The 26,456-nt window shown below is 57.5% G+C and overlaps 1 protein-coding gene and 1 long non-coding RNA gene across 5 annotated transcripts; one reads left to right on the forward strand and one right to left on the reverse strand.

Moving 5' to 3' along the window:
* On the forward strand, positions 1-10,329 carry LOC124510961 (uncharacterized). 2 transcript variants are annotated; one of them, XR_006961783.1, is made up of 2 exons: positions 1-569; positions 9,760-10,329. It is a non-coding gene; the product is annotated as an uncharacterized LOC124510961 (long non-coding RNA). The 2 variants fall into 2 exon arrangements; XR_006961782.1 differs by lacking the exon at positions 9,760-10,329 and adding an exon at positions 1,707-2,598.
* On the reverse strand, positions 5,346-26,433 carry ZSWIM9 (zinc finger SWIM-type containing 9). Of its 3 annotated transcripts, none has more exons than XM_047077719.1 (4): positions 26,175-26,433; positions 24,820-25,092; positions 17,374-17,686; positions 5,346-8,004 (listed from the first exon to the last, which is right to left on the reverse strand). In XM_047077719.1, the coding sequence occupies exons 2-4, from the start codon at positions 25,080-25,082 to the stop codon at positions 5,875-5,877; spliced, it is 2,706 nt and encodes a 901-aa protein (XP_046933675.1). In that variant the 5' UTR covers positions 25,083-25,092; positions 26,175-26,433; the 3' UTR covers positions 5,346-5,874. The 3 variants fall into 3 exon arrangements, with proteins under 3 accessions (XP_046933675.1, XP_046933674.1, XP_046933673.1); XM_047077718.1 differs by having other exon boundaries at positions 26,171-26,433; XM_047077717.1 differs by lacking the exon at positions 26,175-26,433 and adding an exon at positions 25,643-25,976.
* Positions 26,434-26,456: the final 23 nt, after the last annotated feature.

Here is a 26,456-nt window from a genome sequence, read left to right on the forward strand (position 1 = left end):
CGTAAATCGCTTGCCGCAGGCAGCACAGCGCTAGCCGCTCGTCCCCGTGCACCTTGCAGTCGAGTGGCGCTCGAAGGCGCGGCCGTGTGCACCACCTCGTGGCTCAGCAGCTTCCACGCGCGCTTGAAGGCTTTCCCGCAGGCCTCGCGGCCAAACCACCCCGCCCGGACCTCAGAGCCGGGGACGAGAGAGCCGGGCGCCTTCACTTTGGCGGAGGCGCGCCTCGGCCGCGGCGTCGGGGACCCGGCGAGGGATCGAGTACGCCCGGTGTTCATGGACGAGCTGCACCAGGGCCAGAGCCTCCGCCCCGCCTCCTCCGGGCGCCTGGGAGAGGAGAGAGGGCTCAGTCCCTGGTCATCTCCATCCCACACCTGCAGGGCAGAAACCTGCTCCTCCCGCTCTTACCCCTTCATCGAATCCCTCCGATGTTGGCTCTATCCGGAAAGTACGTCCAGAATCCGGCTACTTCTCACTCTCTCCCCGGCCGCCTCCCCTAAGCTCAAATCCTGACCCCAAGCGAGGACGCCTGTTGCCTGTCTGGACCTCCCGCCTCAGTCCTCGACCCCCAGGTAGGCTCCCCAGAGTGTGCCTGTTAACACCTAGATCAGTTCACGGCCCTCCTCAGCCCAGAGCCCTCCCGCATTGTCCCCTCTAACTCAAAGAAATGCCCAGGACCTCGGCAGGACTCAGGAGGCCCTGCGTGACCCCCCTGCATTCCCTCTGGGATCTCTCCTCTCTCCCCCTCTCCTGCTGGCTCACTAGGCTCTGGCCACATTGGCTTCAAGGCTCTTCAACGGACTCATTGTCTGGAACTCTCTTCCCCAAGACAGCGGCCTGGCTTCCCCCTCATCTGGGTCAGGTCCTTGTTCAAATGTCATTTCTCACTAGAGGCCTTTCCTCACCACCTATTTCAAATGGAAACTCACGCTACCCTTCTGTCTTGCCCTACCTGGCTTTACTTTTCTCCACGGCACTTATCTTTGGATGTGAACCTGGGGCTGACCGCGTCCACCTTTCGCATCCACGGGGAGGAGAGTCAGCCTGGCAATGAAATTGTCATAGACACAAACAGCTCCCAGAGAAGGCAGGGACAGCTTCTGGATGAGCACCTAGATCTAGCTGTGCCTGAAGCATCCCCTCCTTAACTTTTTGGTTGCGTGAGGCAATAAATTACCTTTTGTTGCTTCAGCAAGCTTGGCGTGGGTTTTCCGCCATGTGGTAGGCTGAATGATGGCCTCCAACTATATTCAGGTGCTTGTGACTTTGGAAACAAGGACTATGCAGGTAGGATGAAATTAAGCGTCCTGACATGGGGAGATTATCCTGGATCATCTCGGTGGCTCTAAATGTCTACAAGTGTTCTTATAAGAGGGAGATTCGATGCAGTGAAGGCGACGGGATCAAGGAACCGAGATGCTCCGCTGTTGACTCTGAAGGCGGAAGAAGGGGCCGGAGCCAAGGGTTGTGAGGGATGAAGTTCTAGAAGCTGAAAAGGGAAGCAGACGGCCTCTCCCCTAGAGATTCAAAGGGCGCACAGCCCTGCGAACATCTTGATTTCGGCCCTAGGGAAACGGACTTCAAACTTCTGAAGTTTGTCGTCATTTATTACAGCAGCCATAAGGAACTAATACATGCCGTTTGCAGCGAGACTCTGAACACAGAGGGATACATACTTGGCATTTATTTGGCGCTTTCTGTATACCTAGGTACCTACCGCGTGCTCACAATAACCCAGCCATCTGCAGGGTAACTGAAGCTCAGAGAGGGCAATTCACGTGCCCGAGGTCACAGAGTTTGGAAGTGAGTCGAGATCTGAATCCGGGAAACTCGGGCTCTAAAGCCGGCCCTCACAAATTCACCCTCACCCGCCTATGGGGGATATTCGCACACCTCTTGTGGCAGTGTTGGAGATAATGCGACTGGCTAGTATTTATTGGATACTTACGAGGCTGTAGGAACTGTTCTGAGCAATTCATGGGTATTAACTCACCGAACTCAGCCTATGAGGTGGGGACTTTTATTACCCCCATCTGACAGATGAGCAAACTGAGGCACAGGGATTAAGAAATATCTACATAAGATCGCACAGCTAGTAAGAGGGAGGGGCAAAACGTGACCCCATGATGTCCCGCCCCTCTGTGATGATGAACCCTCCTCATTTGCCAGATGGAGACCCGAGGGCCCAGGGAGGTGCAGGAATGACTCCTGCACTTAGCAATGACCAGCCTCTCCTGGGCTGGAGCCCAGGCCAGGCTGCTTCCTCTGTTGTCAACGTGCTGCCTGACCTCAGGCAAGTCAACGTGTCTCTTGGACCTCAATTTCTTCACCCGAGAAACGAGGGGGTTGGTCTGGATCAAAATGTGATGCTCAGAGCGCCCCCATCGGCATCGTGGGGAAAGGCGGGTGAAGCGGGCTCAAATTTGCGCGTCACCCACAATTCCCGAGTCAGGAGTTCTGGGGGAGGGGACACTCCTCACCATTCAACAGCCTGACTGCCGGCCATGTGCCGTGCACTGCCCTGGATTCTGGTAATAGAGCAGTGACCTCCCTCCCCTCTACTGTGGCCCAGCAGAAAATAAACAAGTAAAATACTAAGTATGTCGGATGAGGGTTCATCAAAACCAGTTGAAATGCACCCGTGTTCATGGAACACACCTCGCGCACAAGAATTTAAAATGCGCTATATCCAACAGTTTTCTTTTTCTTTTGGAAAGGGAGAGGGAGCGTGAGCGGGCGAGGGGGGCAGAATTTTTTTTTTTTAATGTTTTATTGATTTTTGAGACAGAGAGACAGAGCATGAGCGGGGGAGGGGCAGAGAGAGAGAGGGAGACGCACAATCCGAAGCAGGTTCCAGGCTCCGAGCTGTCAGCACACAGCCCGATGCGGGGCTCGAACTCACGAGCCGTGAGGTCATGACCTGAGCTCAAGCCGGACTCTTAACCCACTGAGCCACCCGGGTGCCCCAAGGAGGGAGGGAGAAGCTTAAGAGCGCCTGTCCAGTGTCCCCACTCCAGTCCACCCCCCACACGGCCCCAGAAGGCCGTCTTCACCCCAGGCTGATCTTGCCCCTCTCCTGCTCGTGGCTCCCCAGCAGCCGACGCCAGCGACAGCCCCCTTGATAGGCTCCCCGCACCCGCTCCAGTATAACTCTCGAGATATTTGCCGGTGGTCCTTACATTCCAAGGGCAGCCTCTCCTTCTGCAAGTAGGTACTTAACTCTTCCACCAAGGGGCGCTAGCACCTGTTGTTATGCCCTCTCAGAGCCTCGGTCAGAATCCAACTCCTGCTACAAGGCACAGTTCAAACCTGCTCCGGAGGCACACACTCAACCTGGACCCTCCCCCCTCTTACACACTCAGAGGTCACCCCCAAGCACGGCCCGGATCCCCCCCAAACAAACGATGGTCTCTCCCAACCAACTTCACCCCCCTCACCCGGACTCACAATGAACCCGCCCACTCCAACCGCGCGCCTCCCCGCACGGTGAACTCGCCCAGCCAGAGGCCCCGCCTTCTTTCCTTGACAAAGGTCTTCTAAGCCCCGCCCCGCCCTTCGAACCTGGGTCCCCCGAAGGCCTCCCCTCTTCCAATTGTTTCGACCCGTTTGTCTCCTCCCCCTTTTCCCCCCAGCATTTACCCCCGGCCTCCGCGACAAAGCTCCCGCCCGCCCAAACGTCCCTTCAGTACCCAGGACCACTTCTCCCACCCCTCTGCTGGAAACTTGGTGTGTCCCGGAGTGGCAGAAGGGAACGGGAATCGGGCGAGACCATTACCCGAAGAGGGGGTGACACAGGAAGGGCGTCCCTGTTTAGGGACCGACCGCGCCGCTGGCTCCCCTGGTGCCTTTCAGATTCGAGCGGTGTCTCCCCAGACTTCGCCACCTCCCTATCGCTGTCCCCTCCCCACTTAGTGCTGCGATCCTCATCCTTCGGGCCAGACACCCAGCCGTTCGCGGGTCCATTCACGCGCTTCCGACCGCCTCAAGCGCATGCGTGGTGCATTTTCGGAAGAATTCGCTGGCATTTATTGTGATGTTGATCTGGTCTAACAAGTAATGGGAGACCCTCCCCATGCAGCGTCACCAAATGCCAACCCACATCTTCAGTCTCTCAAAAAGAGAACGGGAGAGTCGGTACATAACAACAACCAATCACCGGGGTTCTTGGCACGCACTAGAGAGAATAAGGGCATTATTTTCAATTCTCCAACCAGCTTCGGTAGCAGAGTTAGTATTTAGCCCCATTTTTCCACATCAAGAAACTGAGGGCTTGGGGTTCCTGGGTGGCTCCGTTGGTTAAGCATCGGACCCTTGATTTCGGCTCAGGCCACGATCTCATGGTTTGTGGGCTTGGGCCCCGTGTCCAGCTCTGCACTGAAATGGGGGAGCCTGCTTAGGGTTCTTTTTCCCTCCCTCTCTCTCTCTCTCTCTCTCTCTGCCCCTCCCCTGCTCTCTGTCTTTTTCTCTCTCAATAAATAAACATTTTCAAAAAAAAAATGGGAGCCATTGTAAGTGCAGAGGTGGAGGTTTGGCTCGGGGGACGGGGGACTCTCCTGCTGTGTGTCCATTGGCAAGTCACTGCAATTCTGTGACTTAATTTCCACAGCTGGAAAATGGGCACAATGTCCACCTCCCAGGGTGTTGGGAGGGGGGCGGATCATAGAGGGCATCTATCAAGAGGCTGGCAAGCAGGTCTAGGCCTGACCCCCTCATCCTGGGGCCTCTTCCTAGGACTGAGAGAACCTTTAGTGGCCTCCCACCCTGAGCAGACCCATTGGCCAGGATTCAGTCACGTGCCCCTTCTTAAACCAATCGCTGGCACCGTGGCTGAGATTGGCCTGGGCTAGTCATCTGAGGGTAGACTCCACAGATGTTGGCCAAGTTGTCACCTTGGCATACCGGTCCAGATGAGGGAGGAAGAGGCCCGAGCTGCCAGGGGGAATCTACTCATTTCCGGCCCCTCCATGCCATCTGGCCCCAGGAGGTCTTGTCGATAGAAATGACCTCTGGACCACCTGACTTTCTCTCCAGGTCTGGGCCTCCCCGCCTCCCCGGAGAAGCCAGGAACTCAGTACAGAAACCAAAATAATACTGTTTTATTCCGATCTTGAAGCACAATAGTCCAGACTGTTCCCTTCTCCCACTGGAGAGCCTCCGCCCCTCCCCCCATACCCCTTCCCCCATTCAGTCTCTTCTGGAAATGACCAACCAGATCCAAGCATCCAGGCTTTGGGGACTCTCAAATCACTCCCCTCTTGCTCCTTCTCTCCCCACCTCCTATACCTTTCCTTTCCATGCGTCTTTTTTTTTTTTTTTTTTTTCCCTCTGTCCTCCACCCTGGCCTCCTTCTCTCCTGCCTCCCTCTGCTTTCCCCCATTTCTGCCTCTGTTGTCCTCTCTCCGCGGGTCTCCCTGCGAGCTTCTCTCCTCTTTCCTCCCCCCTTCCGTTTGTCTGACACTCCCCTTTGCTTTCTCCTTCACCCCTGCACTCTCTGGACGGACCATCTGCTCCTGCCTGGGCTCTCCCCGTATCCTGGTGTCCTCCCCTCCCCCAGCTTTGTCCCCTCCTTCCTTCTGCCCCCCGTCTGCCCCCCCCTTCTATCCCCTGTCTCATCACACATCTCCTCTCCTGAGGGAGGCCCTCAGGAGCCGTCCTAGCCGCCACCCTCTTCCACACTGTGCCTCCAGGACCTCAGAGACCACTGTCAGCTTCCCCTAGGGCCCAGAGAGGCAAACGGCCAAGGTGAGGTCCCTGGATGACACAGGAAGTGGCCAGAGGGACTGAGGTGGCCTCCTTGGCCTCAGCCCTGTTATCTTTGGGATCGAAGAGCGCCCTCCTGCCCTCACAGCGGAGGGTGGCAGGCGGGGGCCCGATGGGTCAGGGCTCTGGGGCTCTCCCCCAGCAGTCCCTGAGCAGGTCCATGTGGAATAAGGCTGCCCCCGTGAGGAGGCGCGCCGCAAACAGGTGGCGGCAGGGCAGACGGCGGGCGGCGTGGATAGAGCAGCTGCAGCGGGTCAGGGCCCTGTCCAGGAAGAAGTCCGAGGTTCCGTCCTTAAGGGCAAACCCAGCTCCAGTCCAGTGGAAACCCCGGGTCCCGTGCTGCCTGGCGAAGGCCAGCTCTTCGGCCACCAGTTCCGCCAGCTCTGGCCCGCAGGCCGCTCGGAACTTGGCCAGGGGCTCCCAGTCCACCTCCTCCTCTGCGGAGGGGCAGCAAGGCCTCTTTGGTTCCCGTGGACCTTCTTCTTGACCCCCTTCCTGCGGGCTCTCCCCAGCGGCCAGGCACACTCTCCGCGTCCCTGCCCATTCTGGATCGCCTTCACACACAGTTCCCACGGCGGGCCCACACGGGACTCCGTTCCCCAGCCCTAGACACCTCCCTCCTGCCCCCCCACACCCCATCCCTTGTTCTCCTCGGCCCTTGGGGCCCACAGACCGGGCTCCCTCTCCGTTCTCCAGGCCTGTCACCCTCGTGTCCCCCAGATGGACCAGAACTACATCTTCCAGATCCCTTCTTCTTTTGACCCCCAACCTCACTTCCCTCTCTTCTCCCACCTCTGGCCCTCTCTGCCTCTCATCTCCCCACTGGGGCCCCCTTTGGTCTCCATTCTCAGGGACCAACTCCCTGGGCTTCTCCACATGGTGCCCCCTCCAGGTCCTGACCTCCAGCCCCCTTCCCTTCTCAGCTTCCAGCTGAGGCCCCTTCCAGTCTCTGGCTTTCAGTCCGTGTGCCCTCTCATCGTGCAGCTGGGCCCCCCGCCAGGTGCTCCCTTCAAGACTCTTGGCCCTCTCAGGATCAAACGGGGCCCCCCTCCGCTCTGTGGTCTCCAGCACCCTCATGCTGTCACCCTCCAGCTGGGCCATCCTCCAGGTATACCCTTCCAGTGCTCTCGGCCCACCGTCCTCCAACCAGGCCCCTCTCCCTACGTAACCTTCTGGTCCCCAATCTTTCTCGGCCTCCAACGGGGTCCCCCTCCAGTCTCTGATCTCTGGCCCTCTCCAGTGCTCGTTCTCCGACTGGGACCCTCTCCAGTCTTGGACCTGCAACCCTCTCCCCGAGTCACTTTCTAACTGAGCCCCTCCCCGGTCTCTGGCCTCCACTCCTCGGGCCCACTCCTTCTCCAACTGGGCGCCTCGCCAAATACTTCCTTCTCTCGGGGTCCCTGCCCAGTCCCCGCTCTCCAGGCCCTTCATCCTTTCCTCCTCCACGTGGGCTCCCCTCCCCGGCTCGCCCTCTGGCCAAGGCCCGCCGCCGTCGGGGCCCTCGGGCGCCGCCTCCCCGGCCGCATCGGCCCACTGCATGGCCACCAGGTCGCGGAGGCACTGCGCCACGCTGCGCGAGGGGCTCAGGCGGCGCAGCAGGCGCCGGCGGTGGCCGCGCACCAGGGCGCACGCGTCCAGGTCCCGGGCCGCCTCGAAGGCTCGGAAGCGCACCCACATGTCGCGGCGCGGGGCCCAGTTGCGCTCGAAGTAGTCGACGAAGGCGGCCGGGCCGTGGGCGCGCAGCTCGGCCAGCGCCTCGGCGTAGGCGGCGGGCGACGAGGCGCCGGCCAGGCGGCACAGGCGCGGCCACAGGCCCGGGTCCTCGCGGCCGGCGCCGCCCAGCTCCTGGGCCTTGCTGAAGAGCGTCTCCAGGCCCTGCGCGCGGCAGATCTGCACGCGCGCGCCCGGCAGCAGCTGGCGCACGGCCGGCAGCTGCGCCGCCACCTCGGGCCCGGCCGTCAGGCAGCGCACGCGGCCCTTGACGTCGGGCGCGCTCTGCAGCAGCGAGGCCAGCGCGAAGCGGAGCAGGCTCGGCGTGCCCGGGCGCGCCACGCAGCAGGCGGCCTGGCGCGCGCGCCCCGCGCCGTCCACGCACAGCACCGCCAGCAGGTCCAGCGCGCCCTGCAGCCCGGGCAGCCGGTCCACCAGGAGGATGCGCGGGAAGCGCCGCAACAGCGCCCGGGTGCGCGACGTCAGGAAGAACACGGTCTCCACCACCGCCTGGTCCTCCACGAACACCAGCTTCACCTGCGGGCGGGGCGGGGAGGCAGGGAGAGCGGTCAGGGATCGCCCGGGGGGGAGGGGGGGCGCGCGGGGGGCAGGGAGCCCGGCGGCCCCCGGAGCTCGGTGTCCCCGACGGGGAAATGGGAATTCATTCATTCCCGCGTGCAGGCATTTCTTCCTCCGACCGGCAGGCGGCGGTGCAGGGAGGGGGGGAATGGTGTAAAAACGCGACCTCTGGAGGCGGACTGCCCGGGCTCGAGGTCCGGCACCGCCCTCTAATAGCTGTGGGGTTTCTGCCCACGGGCCAGCCTCTCTGAGCCTCAGTGTACCTACTCGGGGCTGGGTATTCATTCCTTCCTGCGCTGAGAGGCAGGCTGGGGCGAAGGTTCTCAAAGTGTAGGGCTGGGAGCAGCGGCGCCCGCTGGGACCTTGACCGAAATGCACATTCTTAGGCCCACCCCAGACCTGCTGAGTCAGAAACTCTGAGGGCCCCACCATCCGTGTTTGACAAGCCCTCCAGGGGATCCCCACGCGCGCTCCGGGTTGAGAGCCGCCGGTCTGTCTAGCAATAAAGCCGTAGGCTTCGCAGAAAGATCGCCTGATTTTGAGTCCCGGCCCCATCACTTTCTAACCTTGTGACGTAACCTCTCCGAGCCTCGGTTTCCTCCTTAACCTCGTCGTTCCCCCCATTTCCGCGTCTGGGAACTGCAGACGCGTTCCTTCGTGCTCAGGGGGGCAGGTCCAGCGTGGGGTCTAGAGCCCGCGCAAGGCTGAGACCCTGGGGCCCCCACTTCCTGGCTGTGTGTGGCTCCCGGCCACTTCCCTGACCAACACCCCCTTGGAAGAATGTTACGAGATACTCCCCGCGACGGGAAGGATGAAATGAACGGAAGCATTTCGAACACTGCCTGGCACAAATGATACATTCGGCAATACGCGCTCAAGAAATAGGAAGGGCTCTCCAAGTGTTCGCAGTCGCTACGATTATCGCCCCTGCCCCCAAAACCGTGTCCTCCTAAAGGCCCGCTCCGGCCCTCCCTTCTTAGCAAGTACCCCGGCTCTCTCTAGCCACCGTTGGCCGTGGCACTTAATCACCCCGAAGCACGTCCCATCTCGACTTGCTTGTTGCCCGTTCACCCTTCCGGAGATGGGAGCCCCACGAGGTGAGGGATGCTGTGTTTTGCATTCCTGATACGTCGAACGGCGCCCATGGCATCAGCTTGCTACCTCCCCGGGTGGACGAAGGCACAAAGCGTGCAGCGATACCCACAGGCCACGTCTCTGGAGTTCAGGGAAGAGTCTAATCTTGAATCCTGGCTTCGGCTCTTACTGGTGTGGGACCCTGGGCTGAGTTGCGCTTTCCTTGACTGCAAAACTGAGGCGATGTCTATAGAACAGGGTCGTGGAGAGGCCAAAATGAGATCATTTGTGTCCAAGGCTTGATGCGGATCTAATCCCGCTATTGTTTCTGTGTCACTGGATTCACCGCAGCACTCAGAGGACGGGGACGACGCTGCCCCCCTTTCTGGAACACGAATCTCTCTCGGCTTCTGTCACCCTGAAAACTCCTGGCTGTCCTCCTTCTTCCCAGGCGTCTCCTGTTCTGTCTCCTTCGCTTGCCTCGCCCCTCTTCCACTCCCCACTTCTAAATGTTGCTGAGCTGCGGTCCTGTCCTCTCCTCTGCTCTTTCCCGTCTCTAGGCTCTGCCCAGGCGATCGCCTCTGGTCACCCAGCCTTTTATCATCTCTCAGTTGATAACTCTCAGTTCTGTATCTCCAGGTTCCAGATCCGTCCACTGGATTGCCTCTGCAGGAACATGGCCCCTTGGACGTCTCCAGCGCCCTCCGGAGGTGGGCAGCCCCAAGCCATACTCGATGCTCATTGACCACCCCCACCCCCCCCACCCCCGCCCCAACCTGCCCCATCTCTGTTTCATTTTCAAAACTTCAGATCAGATCACCCCCTCCCCTGCTTGAAAGCTTTTCCTTTCCCAGGACTCCCCAATCCCACTACAGGTACCCCCTCACCCCCAGAGTTCACGCCACACTGTGGGCTGGGCGATCAGACCCTTGGACCTCATCTTCTGGTCCCTCTTGTCCTCCTTGGCCTTAGTCACTCTGGGCATCGTCATCGCACAAAAGCCACTGAATGGGGCAGAGGGTTGACGGTCAGCCTCGTCCTGCAGGTCCCTGTCGGTGCCAACCCCCAGCCGCAGGGCCAGGATCTGAATAACTTAAGCACAGATCTCTCCACAAACCGTTCTGCCATCATCCAACCTCTTCCTACAGGGTGGTTACAAAGCACTGCATTGTTCTTAGCGTTCAAGGGGAAGGAAAAAATATCCTCTAATTGAAAAAAAAAAAAAAAAAAAAAAGGTCTGGTAGAGTCCTAAGGGAACAAAAAAAAATTTGTCTTCCCGACCCAGAAGCTTTATAGTCAGCATCTTAACCAGCGTTCGAATTCAATAAATGGTATGAAAAAGCCTCGTAATCTTACAGCTGATTAGTTACTATCCCCCTACGATTGTTTTCAACCTATCCTGAGTTTTGACATCATTGCTTGACGATTTATCTCAGCAAATGTTTCCATCTAGAACTGCGCTCTGTCCAACCCGTATAGCCACCTGTAACTATTTAAATTTAAGTGAATTAATATTTGACCACCTATAAAAACTCAGTTCATCAGTCACACTAGACGTATTTCACCCTAGCCACACGAGGCTAGTGACTGCTCTCCTGAATGCCGCAGGACATTTGCATCACCATAGAAAGTTGTGTCAGGGGCGCCCGGGGGGCTCAGTCAGTTAAGCGTCCGACTCTTGATTTCGGCTCATGTCACGATCTCACAGGTTCATGAGTTGGAGCCCCGCGTCGGGCTCCGCGTTGACAGCTCAGAGCCTGCTTGGGATTCTCTCTCTCCCTCTCTTTCTCTGCCCCTCCCCTGCACTCACTCACTCTCTCTCTCTCAAACTAAATAAAATAAACTTAAAAAAAAAAAAAGAAATTCCTGTCAGACAGCGCTGGTGTAGAAATTAATGCAAAGACAAAGTTGTCCTAAGTGGAACGGGTTTAAAAGAGTGATGTGTTTCTATAGTCTTGAGTTCTTGTCCATCTCTCCTCCGGAGTCAGGAGTAACAGAAAAGTAAATAAAGCGAAATGTATTCGCCAAGAGGCTTTCCCAGAGCAGGCAGGCACTTGGCGAGTTTGAACCTGATCTCCATTCTTTAAGGGATAACTCAGATTTCTGATCTTGGGTTTTCTTTCTAAAGAGGGCACGGAGCTTTTCCTTCCACCCCTGTTTGTTCATCAAATGGCGTTGATGGAGAGTCTACTGTGGGCCCGGCACACGGGCATAAATGAACCCAGGGCGGCTAAGCGTTCCAGACCCTGGAGCCAGGCTGTGGTGCTTCCTCTGACCAGCTGTGCGAGCTTCCGCACCGGCTGTGTGGCTCAGGGCGAGTGTCTGAACTTCTCTGGGCCTCCGCTGCTCGCGCCTGCAAAGGTGGGGCGCACCATCACGTGGGCTCATTTGCACGAAGCATGAAGAGCAGTGCCTGGTCCCAGATCGGTATGTGCTGAGTGTCAGCTGTTTTTATGGGTCCCCGTGCACGGACAGCGTGCTCAAGAGAAAGGCTGATGGGACTGAGGTTGGTGCGGGGACCTCCGAGTGAGCGAGGGCCGTTGCTGAGAGGGGACGATCATTTTCCTTCTATTGAAGATAGGGCAACCGAGGCAGCGAAGGCTTACCTCAACCCGTCTGGGCTGTCTGAGCTCAGCATATTCCAAAGAAAGGTCTGGCTCTTGCCCGGCTGCTGGGAGATAGGAACGTCCTGCCGGATAAGAGTGTCTGGGCGCCTTGGACCACTTCTAGATAGTCTATGCGAAGACGGGAATGATTTATGATGGGGGGGGGGCTTGAGCCACACAGTATCATCCTGACCTCCAGAGGGGCTGGAGACCCAGGGCGGCCACTCAGGCAGTCTAGGCGCGTCTATGTGGCCGAACCCCAGCAAAATCTCTGGACACCGGGGCTCGGGGAGGGGGGCTCCTCGGTTGGCAATACTCCAAGCCCGTAACACAATGTTGCTGGCAGAGCTGAACGCCAGGAGAACAAATGGAAGCTCACTGTCCTCCCGCCTCCACCCCACGCGCCTTTTTCCCTTTGCTGATTCTTAATCTGTGTCCTTTTCGCTGTAATAAGCTGTAGCTGGGAGTGTAACAGCGTTGCTGAGCTCTGTGAGTCCTCGTGGCAACTGAGGGCGGCCTTAGGGTCCCCAACTACACCGGGGGAGGGGGGTGACTTGCCCAGGGCCACGGAGCTAGCAGGTAACGGGGCTGGGGATCCAAGTCCAGATCCCTGAAATTGTTGGGGGAGGAAAAAAGCAAGGAGCCGAGGGAGACGTGTGGGGGACGCTGCGGAGGGGGGGTGTGTGTGGCGGCCTTTGCCAAAGGTGGGGGGTACCTCAGTTTCCCCCAAATATGAGTTTCGCTACCAAATATTTACGGAACAAATCTGACGTGCCAAGTGCCAGTGCGGGCACTGAGGGGGGGGGGGCCATCAGGACATCTTAAGAGTAGGAGGAGGTGAGGGGCACCTGGGTGGTTCAGTCAGTTGGGCGTCTGACTTCAGCTCAGGTCATGATCTCGCGGTCCGTGGGTTCGAGCCCCCGCGTCGGCACCACACAGGACGGGGGTTTTTCCGTGCCGAGGCCTCACCTCCTCCAATGCTCACACCAGTCCTGTGAAACAGCTACCATTATTACCGCCCCCGTTTTCCAGATGGCAAAACTGAGGCACAGAGAGCTTCCGCTGCTTGCCCCGGGGTCCCGCAGGCAGTGAGCGGCAGAGCAGGAATTCGCACCCAAGGCGGCTGGGGCCTCGAGTCCCTGTTCCTGCCCACGCTACCCCCCTCGGCCTTCACGAAAGCGATCCCACGGGCCTGGTTCAAGGGCGCGCGGCCGACAGGTGTGAGGACTCAGGTGCGGCCAGGGCGTCATCTCAGACACACAAACAGGTAGCACAGGGATGCGGCCGCCGTCGACGGTGGGTTCCACAGACGTGAACCCCAGAAACCACGGCTCGCGACACCTGCCACCCACACCCCCTTCCTCCGTGTGAGCACGCGCCCCCTTTTCACACGATCGGAACGGCCCTGGTCTCTAGACTATTCCCGACCTGAGGGAATAAAGATAATAGCTCAATAGCCGAACGTACAGGGCCTCCTGGCTTCCGGGCAGTGTTGTCGCAGGGACGCACACATCCACACATCCTACGAAGGGGTGTGTGCACTGTTACCCCCGTTCTACGGATGAACACGCGGAGGCCCCGGGGAGCAAGCCGTTTGCACCACAAGGGATGTCCCACAGCTTGCAAGGTCGGTATGGTACATTGGGACCCTGGCCTATTTTCACTTCTCTCTCGCTCTCTCTTTTAATGTTTATTTATTTTTGAGAGAGAGAGAGAGAGCAGGGGAGGGGCAGAGAGAGAGAGAGAGAGGGAGACAGAGGATCTGAAGCGGGCTCTGGGCTGACAGCAGAGAGCCCGACGTGGGGCTCGAAGTCACGAACCATGAGCTCATGACCTGAGCCAAAGTCAGACGCTTAATTGAGCCGCCCGGGCGTCCCTCACCTTCTCTTCTAAAATGAACCATTTGAACGTGCAAAAAGCCCACAGGGTCCAGGGGTGTCTGGGTGGCTCAGTCAGTTGAGCGATCGACTCTTGGTTTTGGCTCAGGTCATGATCCCAGGGTCATAGGATCGAGCCCCCGTGTCGGGCTCAGCATGAAGCATGGAGCCTGCTTGGGATTCTCTCTCGCGCGCGCTCTCTCTCTCTGTCTCTCGCTCTCTGCCTCTCTCAAACGTGCACTCTCTCTAAAAATTAAATTAAGAAGTTTAAAAAGAAAAAAAGTCCACAGGGTCCAGAAATCTAACCATATGAAGCTACCCAGCCACAGCCTTCTTCCTCTGCTTTTCCACCCACGCCAACCCACTCGCCGTCCCTGCGCCTGTTCCACCTCCTGGGTGTCTTCTGGAGCTTCTTTCTGTGAACACAAGCCCGCATAGCCATATAGTCTCATTCTCTCCCTGCCGCGCACAAAACAGCACGTTACGCACAGTTTTGCACCTTGCTTCGCGGTGTCGTTAACCTCAAAACCGTATCTGAGCGACCTGTTCGGATCGGCTGCCAGAGTCGTTTGCAGCGTAAATTCCCACCCGTGGGACAGGGGCCAACGCGGTCGTGTGGACAGACATTGTCCAGTTGTCCTCCACTGTGCCTGTACCGGTTGACCTTTTAGCGTACGTACAAGTAGCACACTCAGATCAACATTCACCTTTCTCAGAAGGCAGGGCATACCTGTGAGAGAAGACACCACGTTTCTGTTCCAGCTCCCTCTCTGCCCAGAAAGCCAGTTGGCCTGCTGGTTACCCTAGAGCCTGCCAGAAATGAGGTAATGGAGATGTGACGGAACACCTCAGCCCATCATCGCTGCCTTGGGGCAGATCATAAAAGGTCTTAGCACCTCCCCGGATAAAGCGGCTACGGAAGTCTTGCCCACGAACCGTGGCAGTGGCTTTTGGGCACACTACTCTTGTCCGGTCCGCTCCCCAGACCGAGCGGGCCACGGCCGCTCAGGGGGTCCCAGGCATTTGGCTTTGCAAAGCAATCCCTCCAACAGACAAACAAAACAAAAACAAACCAAAAAAAAGTAATCCCTCCCACAGGAGCTGGCTGGGAGGAGCTACAGAAAAGGAAACAGCAGGAACCAAACTCAGGAAGCTGGAAAACAGATGGACAAGCCGATCGATCGATCGCTCCCCACTCCCCGCAAAATAAAGCCCAAACCCCCAACCTCGTGATTCCCGAACCAGCAACTGGAAAATGCTGAGGACCGAGAGCAGCATCGTCAAAAGGAATTGGCAGCACGAGGCAGGGTGGGGGGTCAAACAAGACAAATTGGTGGCCGTTTAAGAAGCAGTTAGACCTCTCAAGGTCAAGTTGCCTCTCATCCCCAGGTGGCTGGAGGTTTCTTTTGCGAAGAGCGTAGAACAGAAAGGGTCCCTGGCCTTGCGGACCACAGGGCCATCTGATGGGGGACAGGGCATCCCAAAGCCCTCTTCCCCCGTTTGGTTCCTGGAAGCTGGCAGCCTGACTTTTACCCATCCTCCTCCCTTCTTCACTTTCAAAAAAGAAAGACTTAAAAAAAATAAAAAAAAAAGGAATAACCCATTCACTAGTCTGTCTCTTGGTGTTCCAGAACATCTTCCTCATTTTTTTTTTTACAAGTATTAAGGTGGGGGTGCCTGGGTGGCTCAGTGGGTTAGCATCAGACCCCCGGTTTTGGCTCAGGTCACGATCTCGTGGTTCGTGGGTTTGAGCCCTGCATCGGGCTCTCTGCTGTCTGCATGGGGCCCGCTTCAGATCCTCTGTCCCCCACTCTCTCTGCCCCTCCCCTGCTCGTTCTCTCCCTCTCTCTCTCTCTCTCAATAAATTTTTAAAAAATAATAAAAAATAAGCGTCAAGGCCAAACCACAGACTCGGGAGCCGACCCTGGTTTAGCCGGGGTCTGTGGCAGCTTCCAAACTGGAAGTTAAAAGGACAATCCCTTGACCTTGAAGGCTTTCATCTGTCAGTAAGCTGCTTCTCATGGAGGCAGCCCTACACAGCACAGGTGTTTCCAGAAAAGACAGCCGAGGCTGATTTATTTGATGGTGGACCGTGGAGGATGGAACAGCTCGGCAAAGACCAGTGGGGTGGGGAGCGCATGTGTGCGAAGCCCCATTTGACAGAGCAGCAAACCGACTTGGGCGCGACCCTCAACTCTCCGGAGGCTAGAACTGATGGGAGGGGGCCCGAGCCTCATTTCCAAACTGGGGAGTAGCCGAGCAGAGAACATCCCCGCATCTCAGACGGTGTAGGGCTGAAGTCCAGCTCCGTCATTAGGTAGCGGTGTGGCCTCGGGCCACTCGCTCGCCCTCTCGGTGCTTCAGTTTCCTTGTCTGTGAAACGGAGGTAAGAATGGTGACGTCCTTCCTCCACACGCTCTGGTGAGCTTTCAATGTACAGCCGCTAAGGGTCGTGCTTCGCCCACGGTTAAGTGCCTGACAAATGTTAACTAACGTTGGCACCAGTATTAGGTGTGGGTAGAGCGAGCCCGTGCGCACTCCAGTGCAAGCAGGGGAGGGGAAGAGGGAGGGAGGGAGGGAGAATCCCTAGCAGGCTCCGCACGGTTGGCATAGACCCCGTCACGGGGCTCGATCATCACGGCTTGGCTCGTGAGCTTAGGATCAAAGCCGAGATCAAGGGCCAGACGCTTAACTGACTGAGCCGCCCAGGTGCCCTGACTTGGGACCTCCTCCCTGCACAAGAGAAAAGAACAGTCGGGGGCAGTACGTCGTCCCCCCACCCCCCCTCACCCCCTTCGTTCACGTCCACCCCAGCTCTGAAAGCAGCAGAAAGATTTCTCTTGGACGAACAGCTCGCAGGCTCCAGCCTCTGAACCTTTACGCGGGCTATTCCTTCTGCCTGGAACTCCCCTGCCTCTGCAGATCGAGGGGGGGAGGGGGGGTCCGCTGCCTCCGTTGTCCCCCCTGTTTCGCCAGCATTTCCTTAGAGAGACCTTCGGTGACCGCTCAAACTAAAACCGCGCCCTTCCAACCAACCGCCCCTCTCCATGTCCTCACCTGATGCTCCGGGACCCTACTCCTCGCTCTGTCACCTCCCTCCGTCACCTTCGGTGAGGGAGCCCCCTCCCTTCTGAGCCTTGATCTGGATGTTTCCACTCTGCGGGCATTCGTCAGACTGCGTGCTTCGCGTCTGTGCGTTTTCTACGCGTGTCGTCCAGGTTTGCAAAATGTCTTTTAAAGGGCACTTCCTGCCCTTCTGACTCGTCTTCTTCCTAGCCCCAACCCTACTGACACCTGATCACCTTTGGGTGTGACTCAGGACGCGAGGCGAGGGAATTCTAGCCCGTTCCTCTGCAAGGCAGCCCCAGGGCCAGGCGCGGCTATTTCAATCGCAATTAGTTAAAAAGAAACGGAACTTAAAGCTCGGTTCCTCGGTCCTACTGGCCACGTTTCAAGTGCCCAATAGCCACGCGTGGCCAGGGGCTACCGTTCCGGGCAGTGGAGAATCCCGCTCCCCCGCATTTCCGTGGGGGGCAGGGAGCTCTTCCGGCCCAGCGCCGCGCGGGCGGGCCGGGTCCCCGCGGCCGGGGACCACGCGTCTTGCAGGCTGCGGCCTCCCCAGCACCTAGCAATAAGCACCTGGCGAATGACCGGCGCGGAGGAATGGATGAAAGGAGCGAATGGAGGAGTGGGCGGATGGATGAATGAATGACCCGCGAGGCTCCGGCGTGGCTGTCCCCCGCCCCCGGCTGCCTCTCCCGAGACCCCACCTTGGCCTCGGGGTCGGTGCGGAAGAGCCCCTCGAGCACGTGCAGGGCGTCCAGGACGCCGTGGTCGCGGCCCTTGCAGTAGGAGAGCAGGCGGTGCACGTCGGCGGGGGCCACGAACTGCTTGGAGATCTTGTTGGTGGTGCGCACGGGCAGGCAGGCGTTGGCCAGCAGGTGGCCCGGGCGGAAGTAGTAGGCGAACTCGAGCGGGCAGGCCGGGTGCGAGTGGGTCAGCTGGCACTCTGTCACCACGAGGCGGTCCCGCAGCGGGCTCAGCTTGACGATGATGAAGGCCGGGCAGCCGGGCTGGGGGGGCCTGCGGGAGGAACGACCACCGCCGCCGTCACATCACCCTCTGCCCTTGTCCTCCTTCTCTCTCTCTCTCTCTCTGTCTCCTTTTTAAAATTTTCATTTTATATACGTTTTTTTTCTAATTTATTTCTTGAGAGAGAGAGAGCGAGAGAGAGAGAGCGCGCGTGCGCGCGCAAATGGGGGAGGGGCAGAGGGCGAGACTCTTAAGCAGGTTCCACACTCAGCCCAGAGCCCCACGCTGGGCTCCGGCTGGATCTCACGGCCCTGAGATCATGACCTGAGCCGAAATCAAGAGTCGGACACTTCACCCCCCGGAGCCGCCCAGGCGCCCCTGACTGTTTTCTAAAATTAAGAATTGTTTCCAGCACAGAGAAGAGACAGGGCCTCATGATTCCGCCGGTCGTGTGACCTGGGGCGAGTGGCTTCCAGCCTCTGTGCCTCAGTTTCCTCCTGAGTTGAAAGGGAGAGAATATGCATGGTGCCTTTCTCCTAGGCTTGTTGTCAGGGTTGAAAGAGTTGATGTGTGGAAAGCACTTGGCTTCCCGTGCGCTCAGGGTTTGCCGCGGCTCTTTACCTACGACGGCATTTCGAGAGCGATTTAGCTTATCATCTTTATCTCAATTTTAAGAAAGAAAACACTGCCATTTCCCATTTAGCGGTAACAACATCGCGGGTGCAGGGCCCCTGTGCACCTGCCCTCCCCCAAAAAGGACCCCTCCCTCCTCTGCCCCCCAAAGTAGCCACCTCCCAAAGTGGGTATTTTGCCTTCCTGCGTATGTTTTTAGGTACCCGTAAGCAGCAGGAGGTAGGTTCTTAGGTTCGGAAACTTTGTCTACGTGACGAGGCGCTCCAGCTCACCAGGCATCGAGGGAATGCAAACAGCAACCCCCAAGGTCATGCCACTACACACTGCCAGAAGGACGAAATAAACGTGGGCCAGGAGGCGGGGCAGGCCCGATTCGTACTTCTAGACCACGGGCGCGTAAAACCTAAGTCACTTGTGGGACACTGCGTGACACGATCTGCTAACGCTGATCACGGATGTGCCCCTCCGGGACCCAGGATTTCCACTCAAGCGTGGGGAAGTAAGCAGGGATATATTCCTCAAACGCAGCACTAACCAACAGTAAGAGGGACCAAATCGTTACCGTCCCCGGCAACGTGGATCATCTCCCGAACCCGCCGAGCGAAGGAAGCCCGACGTGAAGGGTGATAAAGCACCACGAGTCCCGTTTATCGCGAGTTCAGGGGCGCCTGGGTGGCTCAGGTGGGTAGGCGTGCGACTCTTGATTTCGGCTCAGGTCATGATCTCTTAGGTTCGTGAGTTCGAGCCCCACCTCAGGCTTTCTGCTATTAGAGGGGAGCCTGCTTCAGATCCTCGGTCTCCCTCTCTCTCTGCCCCTTCCCCGCTCCTTGTCTCTCTTTCTCTCAGTCTCTCTCTCTCTCTCTCAAAAAGTAAACATTAAAAAAAAAAAAAGAGGGGCGCCTGGGTGGCTCAGTCGGTCAAACGGCTGACTTCGGCTCAAGTCACGATCTCGCGGTCCGTGAGTTCGAGCCCCGCGTCAGGCTCTGTGCTGACAGCTCAGAGCCTGGAGCCTGTTTCAGATTCTGTGTCTCCCTCTCTCTCTGACCCTCCCCCGTTCATGCTTTGTCTCTCTCTGTCTCAAAAATAAACTTAAAAAAAAAAAAAAGAAATTTCAAGAGGAAAGCCAGACTCTGCCGTGGAGAGATCAGAGAGAGGTCACGACCTCGAGTGGTTAACACTAAGAGGGGGGAGTGTGAGGGGGGTCTTGGCACTGGACGCGTGTATTCCCTTGTTCTGGGTACTGGTTACATATGCATCTTATTTCCGGGAAATTCACTGAGTTGCATACATACGCTGCGTGTGCTTTTTTAAACATGTGATGAAATTAAGGGTCTTGCGATGGGGACGTGATCCTGGCTTATCCAGGTGGGTCCTGTGTACTGACAAGGGTCTTTGTAAGGGGAAGAGAGAAGCAAGAGAGGCAAATGAGAGAGAGAGAGAGACAGAGAGAGAGAGAGAGAGAGAGATGCTTCTCTGCTGGAGGGGCGGCAAACCCAGAAGAGGCTCCAAGCCCAGGATCACAGGTGCTTCTAGAAGCTGGAAAAAGGAAGGCAGCAGATTCTCCCCTGGAACATCAGCTGTGCGGACACCTTGATTTTTTTAGCCCCGGGAGTCCCGTGCTGGACTTGCGCCCCCTCAGAGCTGTAAAGTCACAGATTTGCATTGTTTCAAGACCCTCCGGTTTGTGATCATTTGTCACGGCAGCAACAGGAAACTAGCCTGAACATCACATTCTATATATACTTTTGCAACTTGCTGGTTCTCGGTGCTTTTCCACCCATCAGTTTTTCAACACCGTATCCTTTGACTGCCCCACGTTCCACTCGCAATTCTCCCAGCTCTACCTTGGGGTGCTTGGTTTGTTTGTTTGTTTCATTTTTATTTTCATATAATCTCCACACCCACCGTGGGGCTCGAACTCACAACCCCGAGATCGAGAGTCGCACGCTCCAACTGACCGGCCAGGCGCCCCTCTAGTTCTCTAGTTCTAATTCTAGTTCGTCTCTAGTTCTCTCTTCTTACACACAACGCTTTGATGACACCTAACTCTCTCACCCGTCTGTGTGCGAAAAGAGCCTGTCTGTCTAGGACAATGGTCCTCAGACTGCAGGGCCTGGCCCCGTAGCTGAAATTGATTTAGGGGGTACAACCAGCATTGTAAAAGATGAAAGAGAAATGGCGGGGCTGGGGAGGGGGGGTGGGGGGACAATCAGGGTGTATTTCCCTGATAATAATACTTAAAACTGACATCTGCTTTTGGAAAGGAGGCTCCGTGTTTTTATTCCACGAGGGACGCTAGCAGCATTTTTGGTAGGGGGTTTTTATGTTTGCAGACCAGGGACTGGCCGTGCTTTTTCTGCAAAAGGCCAGACAGTAAATATCCTCTATTTGGTGAACACGGCCATAGAGCCCATGTAAATGCATGGGCCTGGCTGGGTTCCAATAAAACTTTATTTATGAACGGGGCGCCTGGGTGGCACAGTCGGTAAAGCGTCCGACTTCAGCCAGGTCACGATCTCGCGGTCCGTGAGTTCGAGCCCCGCGTCAGGCTCTGGGCTGATGGCTCGGAGCCTGGAGCCTGTTTCCAATTCTGTGTCTCCCTCTCTCTCTGCCCCTCCCCCGTTCATTCTCTGTCTCTCTCTGTCCCAAAAATAAATAAAAAAACGTTGAAAAAAAAAAATAAAAAAAAAATAAAAAAAAAAAAAACTTTATTTATGAAAAAGAGCTGCAGGGTGCACCTGGCCAAGGGCCTTGTAGTCTGTCGACCCCGGTGACACAGGCTGTCCAGGGCTTGGCGAGTCATTACGAAGCCTGACTCCCAAGCAGTAAATGCCAGGCGCGCTCCCTAAAACTCTCCCAGATTGTTTCCAAATGGCCCCTGAGAAGGGTGAGGCTCCTCAGAAGCCAGGATAAATATTTCAGAACTGTCTCCGTTAAACCAGAAGGGGACCCTCAACACGTTCCTTTCCTTCTCTGTGCAGGAGGTCAAAACCCAGGGAGCCTGCTAGATTGTAAAAGTCTGCCAAAAACGCGTGAGACGCTTTGCCTTATTTAAAGTAACAAAAATGACACAAGTTTAGAAAAACCGTAAGCACACAAGTCGTTATACACAAGACACAAAAATGTCCAGCCACCACAGTGGTGTCGGGAGGGACTGAAGGAAGTTTCCGACGTGCGGTCATCTTTGATTGACCAAAACGGCCGGTTCGTGGGGCTCTTAACCCGACACGTTTCCCCCTGGATAACTCACGGGCTTTTTGTGAAACTGTCTGGTCTGGCGTCTTGTGGCCTGAGTGTTTCAGCCCCGAGAACAAGACCCCCTCCCCCGCTCAAGAGAGGTCACACTTCCGTGAAGCTATGCATCTCGCCCGAGAACAGCACGTCCCCTCTGGGGTTCCAGGACCTCCCAGGACTGTCTACTGAAGCCTCCAGATGCTAGTTTTGCACTTTCTTTACTTCACACCTGGCGGGGGGGGGGGATAATGCCCCCCACCTCTGAATGTGAACTCCAAGGGGGCAGGAATCTTTGTTTTGCAAACCGCTACCTTCCCAGCACCGAGAATGCCAGAATGCTGGGAGGCGCTCCGTAAATAAATGACGTGGAATGATGGAATCCTGTTGTACGAACCCCCCAGTACCCAGGCAGTCCGCTCGTTACATCAAGCCACCCAGCACCAAGTCCTGCCTATGGGGCCTTCTAACCTCGTCCAACCATCCCCTTTCCCCCATCCCCACTGCCACCGGTCTACTCGGTTCTTTCCTTCTTCGTCCTCCTTTGCACCTAGTTACCTCCTACGCATCCTTCACGGCTCAGACTCAGTGTCCCCTCCTCCAGGAAGACTTCTCTGACCATCCTCTGGGAAAGGGGGACAGAGTGGCCAAGGAGACAAAGTCCTGATGTGTGTTCTAGGGACCCTCAGTCCCAGCCTCCTCCCTGGCCTCCCGTCTCTCTCCTCCGGTCCGTCCCCCCCTCCCCCGTGGCCCCCGGAGGGATCATCCTAAACCCAGAGCTGCCCCTGCTCACAGCCCTCCCAGGGCTCCCCCAAGATGAGTCCTGGCCCCTGGACTCAGCCCCGCCGGGCAAGACCCTGACACCATTCCCCCCACATCTGCTGCCCCGTCACACACCAGACGCCCCCTATAGCACCCTGGCCTATGGGCTGCTCCTGGGTTGTGACACCGGACAGGTGCTGCCTGAGCAGTTGGGGGAAGAGAGGGTCTCAGAAACCATGGGCCCCCAGTCATCATCCCTGAACTGGCTTGCTAATCCCCCCTTCCTCCTGGGCTCCCCATCCCGGGACCATCCTGCTGTCTCCCCAAAGCCACCACCAGCCTGTCAATCCCCAGCCCTGCCCCTCCTGTCCCCTGGCTCCCTGTGATATTTGCAGAGCACTGGGGACAGTGCCTGTGCACAGCAAGCGCTGCGTGTTGAAGTCACATACATACATCCATAAGTGTATAAACAGAGAGAGCCCTCCGAGTTTTCATTTACTGGTCACCTCTTCCAGGAAGGCTTCCAGGAGCACCCCATAAGCTCTCGGATAGAGCTGCCCACTCCTCTTTTATCCCCCCCTCCCCCCTTCAACTTCTTCTCTCTCACAACTGCCCTCATTTCCCTTAAAAATAACATTTTGGGGGGGGGTCTTTGTCTCCTCCATTAGGTACTCAGCTGCTCAAGCGCTGAGCAAAGTGCCCAGCAAAGAGCGTGCACACAGTTGGTGCTCAATAAGTGTTTGTTACTTGGAATTGGGTTCTGTTAACGAAGAGAGATTCCAGGATTGGGCCCAAGCCACTCGCAAACTCTGGCGTTCTAGAGTTCTCTGTGATGATGGTTGTTTCACGCTGCTCTGCGTCTGGGTCTCTGCTTCTACATAGGCAGTGAGTAAACTACCGAGAACAGTAAACTCCCAATAAATGTTTAAATAACTACGGTCAGAATCGCTGTCAGAAGGTGCTCACGTCGTCTTTTGAGCGACGTGCCTGTATTAGCTCATTTAATCCTCACAAAACCTAGGAGATCGATGCCACGACTTCCTCCACTTTCCAAGGCAGGAGACTGAGACCCAGAAGGGTGACGTCACTTGCTTGGTGTCGCTGGCTAACTGCAGCAGGCCTGGGGGGTCGGAGGCTAGGCTGCTGGCTTGAGGCTGTGCTCTTTGACTTCTAGAATAGCTGTCGTTTACCGGGCCGCCCATGTTCCAGGTACCGGGTAAGTGCCTTCCCCCATCTTGGTCTCACGGTAACCTCACAACAGCCCTGTAATACGGAGCCTGTCTTTAAGTGCCCCGTCCTTGCCCATGGCTCTCCAGCCAAGGTCTCAAACTTATGCACCCACAGGGACCAGGCGGGCGAAACACACAAGCGGCGGGGGCCACGTATGAGGCAATGGAGAGCGGTGGGGTCTGGGGCAAACCTGAACGCCATCACCCAGTCTAACTGGAGTGGCCATCTGCCTCGCAGGGAGGTGGGCTCAGCCTCTTCCTGTGTTTCCAGAAAAGCCGGAAACCAAACATTTTACGGGGAATGCTCTGATTTAGAAGTGGGGTCGATTGAAACACCCTTGGCCACCCGGGTGAGTCTCCCGGCTCTCTTTTGGGTGTTTCGCTTGCCCCTTGTGACATTATGTTTATAGGAAACTGTGAGCTTGTTCATATAATGTGTCAGTCTCCCTGTCTTGCCTGAAAGTTCCACGAGGGGAGGGGATGTGTCTGTCCCGCTCAACCCCTGCTCTCCCCAGTGAGGTATCGCTAGCCCCTGTGTGGGACCTGGCCCCGTATTTACGGAAAGCGTGGATGAATCTTTTTCTCTTTGTCCTGTGGCTTTCTCTGCAGCTCAGTCTGGCTCTGGTCTCTTTCTGTGTGTCCCAAACCTGGCTCTCACCCAGTTTTCTGACTTTGGCTTGGGTCATGATCTCACGGTTTGTGAGTTTGAGCCCCGCGTGGGGCTCTGCACTGACAGCTCCGAGCCTGGGGCCTGCTTTGGATTCTGTGTCTCCCTCTCTCTCTGCCCCTCCCCTGCTTGCACACACACACTCTCTCTACCTCTCAAAAATAAATACGTTAAAAAAAATGTAAGTCTGTAATTTGGGGCGCCTGGGTGGTTCAGTCAGTTAAATGGCCAACTTCGGCTCAGGTCTCGGTCTGGCAGTCAGTGAGTTCAAGCCCTGCATGGGGCTCTGTGCTGATGGCTCAGCGCCTGGAGCCTGCTTTGTATTCCTCGTCTCCCTCTCTCTCCGCCCCACCCCTGCTGTGCTCTGTCTCTCAAAAATAAATAAAGGTTAAAAAAAAAAAAAGTATGTAATTGGAGCCCACCCTGTCACTCACTGTGTGTGCGCCTTTGTCCTGCCAGCAGACTGGCTGTCTCCCTTTCTCCCTTACTCTCGGCCTCTCTGCAAGGTGTATGCATTTAGTTTTAGCGGGCATGTCTCCCTCCGGGTCTCTCTCCGCCGGGGGCTCACTGCCTACTCCTCCCCGTTGCTTCCCCTCCGCCCTTCCCCCCCCCCACCTCCCCCGCCACCCAGCACCCAGCAAGGGGCAGCTCAGCTCACGCACCCCACGGTGGGCCGGCTGGGCGCGCGCACGTCCTTGCACACGAGCCGCACGTAGCTGTACTTGAGCACGTCGATGAGCGTGTAGAGCGGGGGCGCGCTGGCCCAGCGGCAGCGCGCCAGGTGCATGGAGCTCTTGACGAAGAAGAGTGCCAGCCGCTGCTGGCACCACGCGTCGAAGAAGCGGCTGAACTCGGCCCACGAGAAGAAGGCCCGCTCCCGCAGCTCCTGCTCCTCCTGGCCTGCCGTGCTGGGTGGGGACTCCATCCTGGGGCGCCTGAGGGGAAGAGGGGACACGTGGATATCAGAGTCGTCCCCATCAGGGTACCCCACCTCCTCCGTTTTCCGCCCGCCTCTTTGGTGCTGGTGCCTCTTTCCAGGTGGGGCCCACGGCGGGAGGCACCCCCGTTAATATTTATATATGAATCTACGCTCCACCTTCGGCTTTCTCCCATCCCTGCATTATTCCTTGGGACAACTGGAGCCGGTCATCCTGGTCCCTGATTTCAGCTCTGGCCCCTTCCTCTGTAGATGTGCCCCTGGGTACAGCTGGGGTCCCTCTCCCAAAATGGGACTCTTAAGTTCCGTGGTGGACACCTCCTCAAATGTGTTCCCTCCTTCCAGTTAAGACCTCCTCCCCCTCCTGATGTCTCTCCTCCACTTGGCCGCCACCTCTAGCGCCCCCATTCTTATGAAACGCCCCCTTCTGTCTCCTCTTGGCCCTAACCCACATCCATCTGTGCCCCTCTTCTAAAGATGTTCCACCTCCAGATGTGCTCCGACGTCCAGTCACGGACCCCGCAACCCCGGTCGTATTCTTCACGCACCTGTGGCTCCCTCCTCCCGGGATGTATCTCCGATATGCAGCCGCTGCCCCTCTCCCAGAGGTGACCCCATGGGTCGCCACATCCAGCTGTAGCCCCCGCCTCCGAGATGCTCCCATATCCAGATGTCCTCTCCACATCCAGTACGTACTTTGCGCCCACAGGTGTGTGCCCCATTCACTTGTGGCCAATTCCCACAAGTGTCACCGATATTTGTCTGTGGTCCCTCCTGCTCAGACGCTCCCCCAAGTCCAGCTGTGGTTCCCTCCTCCCATTCGCAGCTATCCTACTCCCCAGATGTGCATCCTGGTCCTAGACATGGCCCCTGGTCTTCAGATGGGCTTCATCACCCCAGATGCTCCCCCACGTCCAGCTGCGCCTCCCCACCGGGTGCAGCCCCTCCCAGCCCGCCTCTGTCTCCCCAAGCCCTCCCAGCCCCTCCTGCCGCGGGCCCTCCCATCTCCGCTGTCCCACCCAGCTGTGCCTCTCCCCTCCCCCAGATGTGCACCCTTCCAGCCCCTCCCCACTCACCTACCCGCCCCGGAGCGGCGTCCACCTCCCACAATGCTCCGCGCCGGGGCCAGGCCCGGCCCTTGCTCCCGGGATGCCCCGCGCGGTCTCCCGCCTCTCTTCCCGCCGTGCCACGCGCAGCGGCTTGCCCTGAATCTCCTTTCCCCGTCAGTCACTTCTCGGACCCACAGCTACACCCGCCCACCCCGAGCGAGGGAAAGCGCGGGCCGTTTCCCGTCGTGCTCTGCGGGAGGGCTCACCCCCACTTCACCCCTTTTCCTAGTAGCCTCCGGTCGGGGAGACTACA

This window comes from Lynx rufus, unplaced genomic scaffold (genome assembly GCF_022079265.1).
Source record: "Lynx rufus isolate CCGP_SWC_20201006 ecotype Redwood Valley unplaced genomic scaffold, mLynRuf1.p SCAF_16, whole genome shotgun sequence".
In the NCBI taxonomy this organism is placed as follows: Eukaryota; Metazoa; Chordata; class Mammalia; order Carnivora; family Felidae; genus Lynx; species Lynx rufus.

Excerpts from the sequence above, each read along its gene's own strand:
- ZSWIM9 (XM_047077717.1), bottom strand. The coding sequence starts at position 25,779 with ATGTGGAGAGGACATCTGGATATGGGAGCATCTCGGAGGCGGGGGCTA. Across the intron at positions 25,093-25,642 it reads CCGGGAGGAGGGAGCCACAG|GCGCCCCAGGATGGAGTCCC; the intron begins GTGCGTGAAGAA and ends TCTTCCCCTCAG. Across the intron at positions 17,687-24,819 it reads CCCAGCCGGCCCACCGTGGG|GCCCCCCCAGCCCGGCTGCC; the intron begins GTGCGTGAGCTG and ends TTCCTCCCGCAG.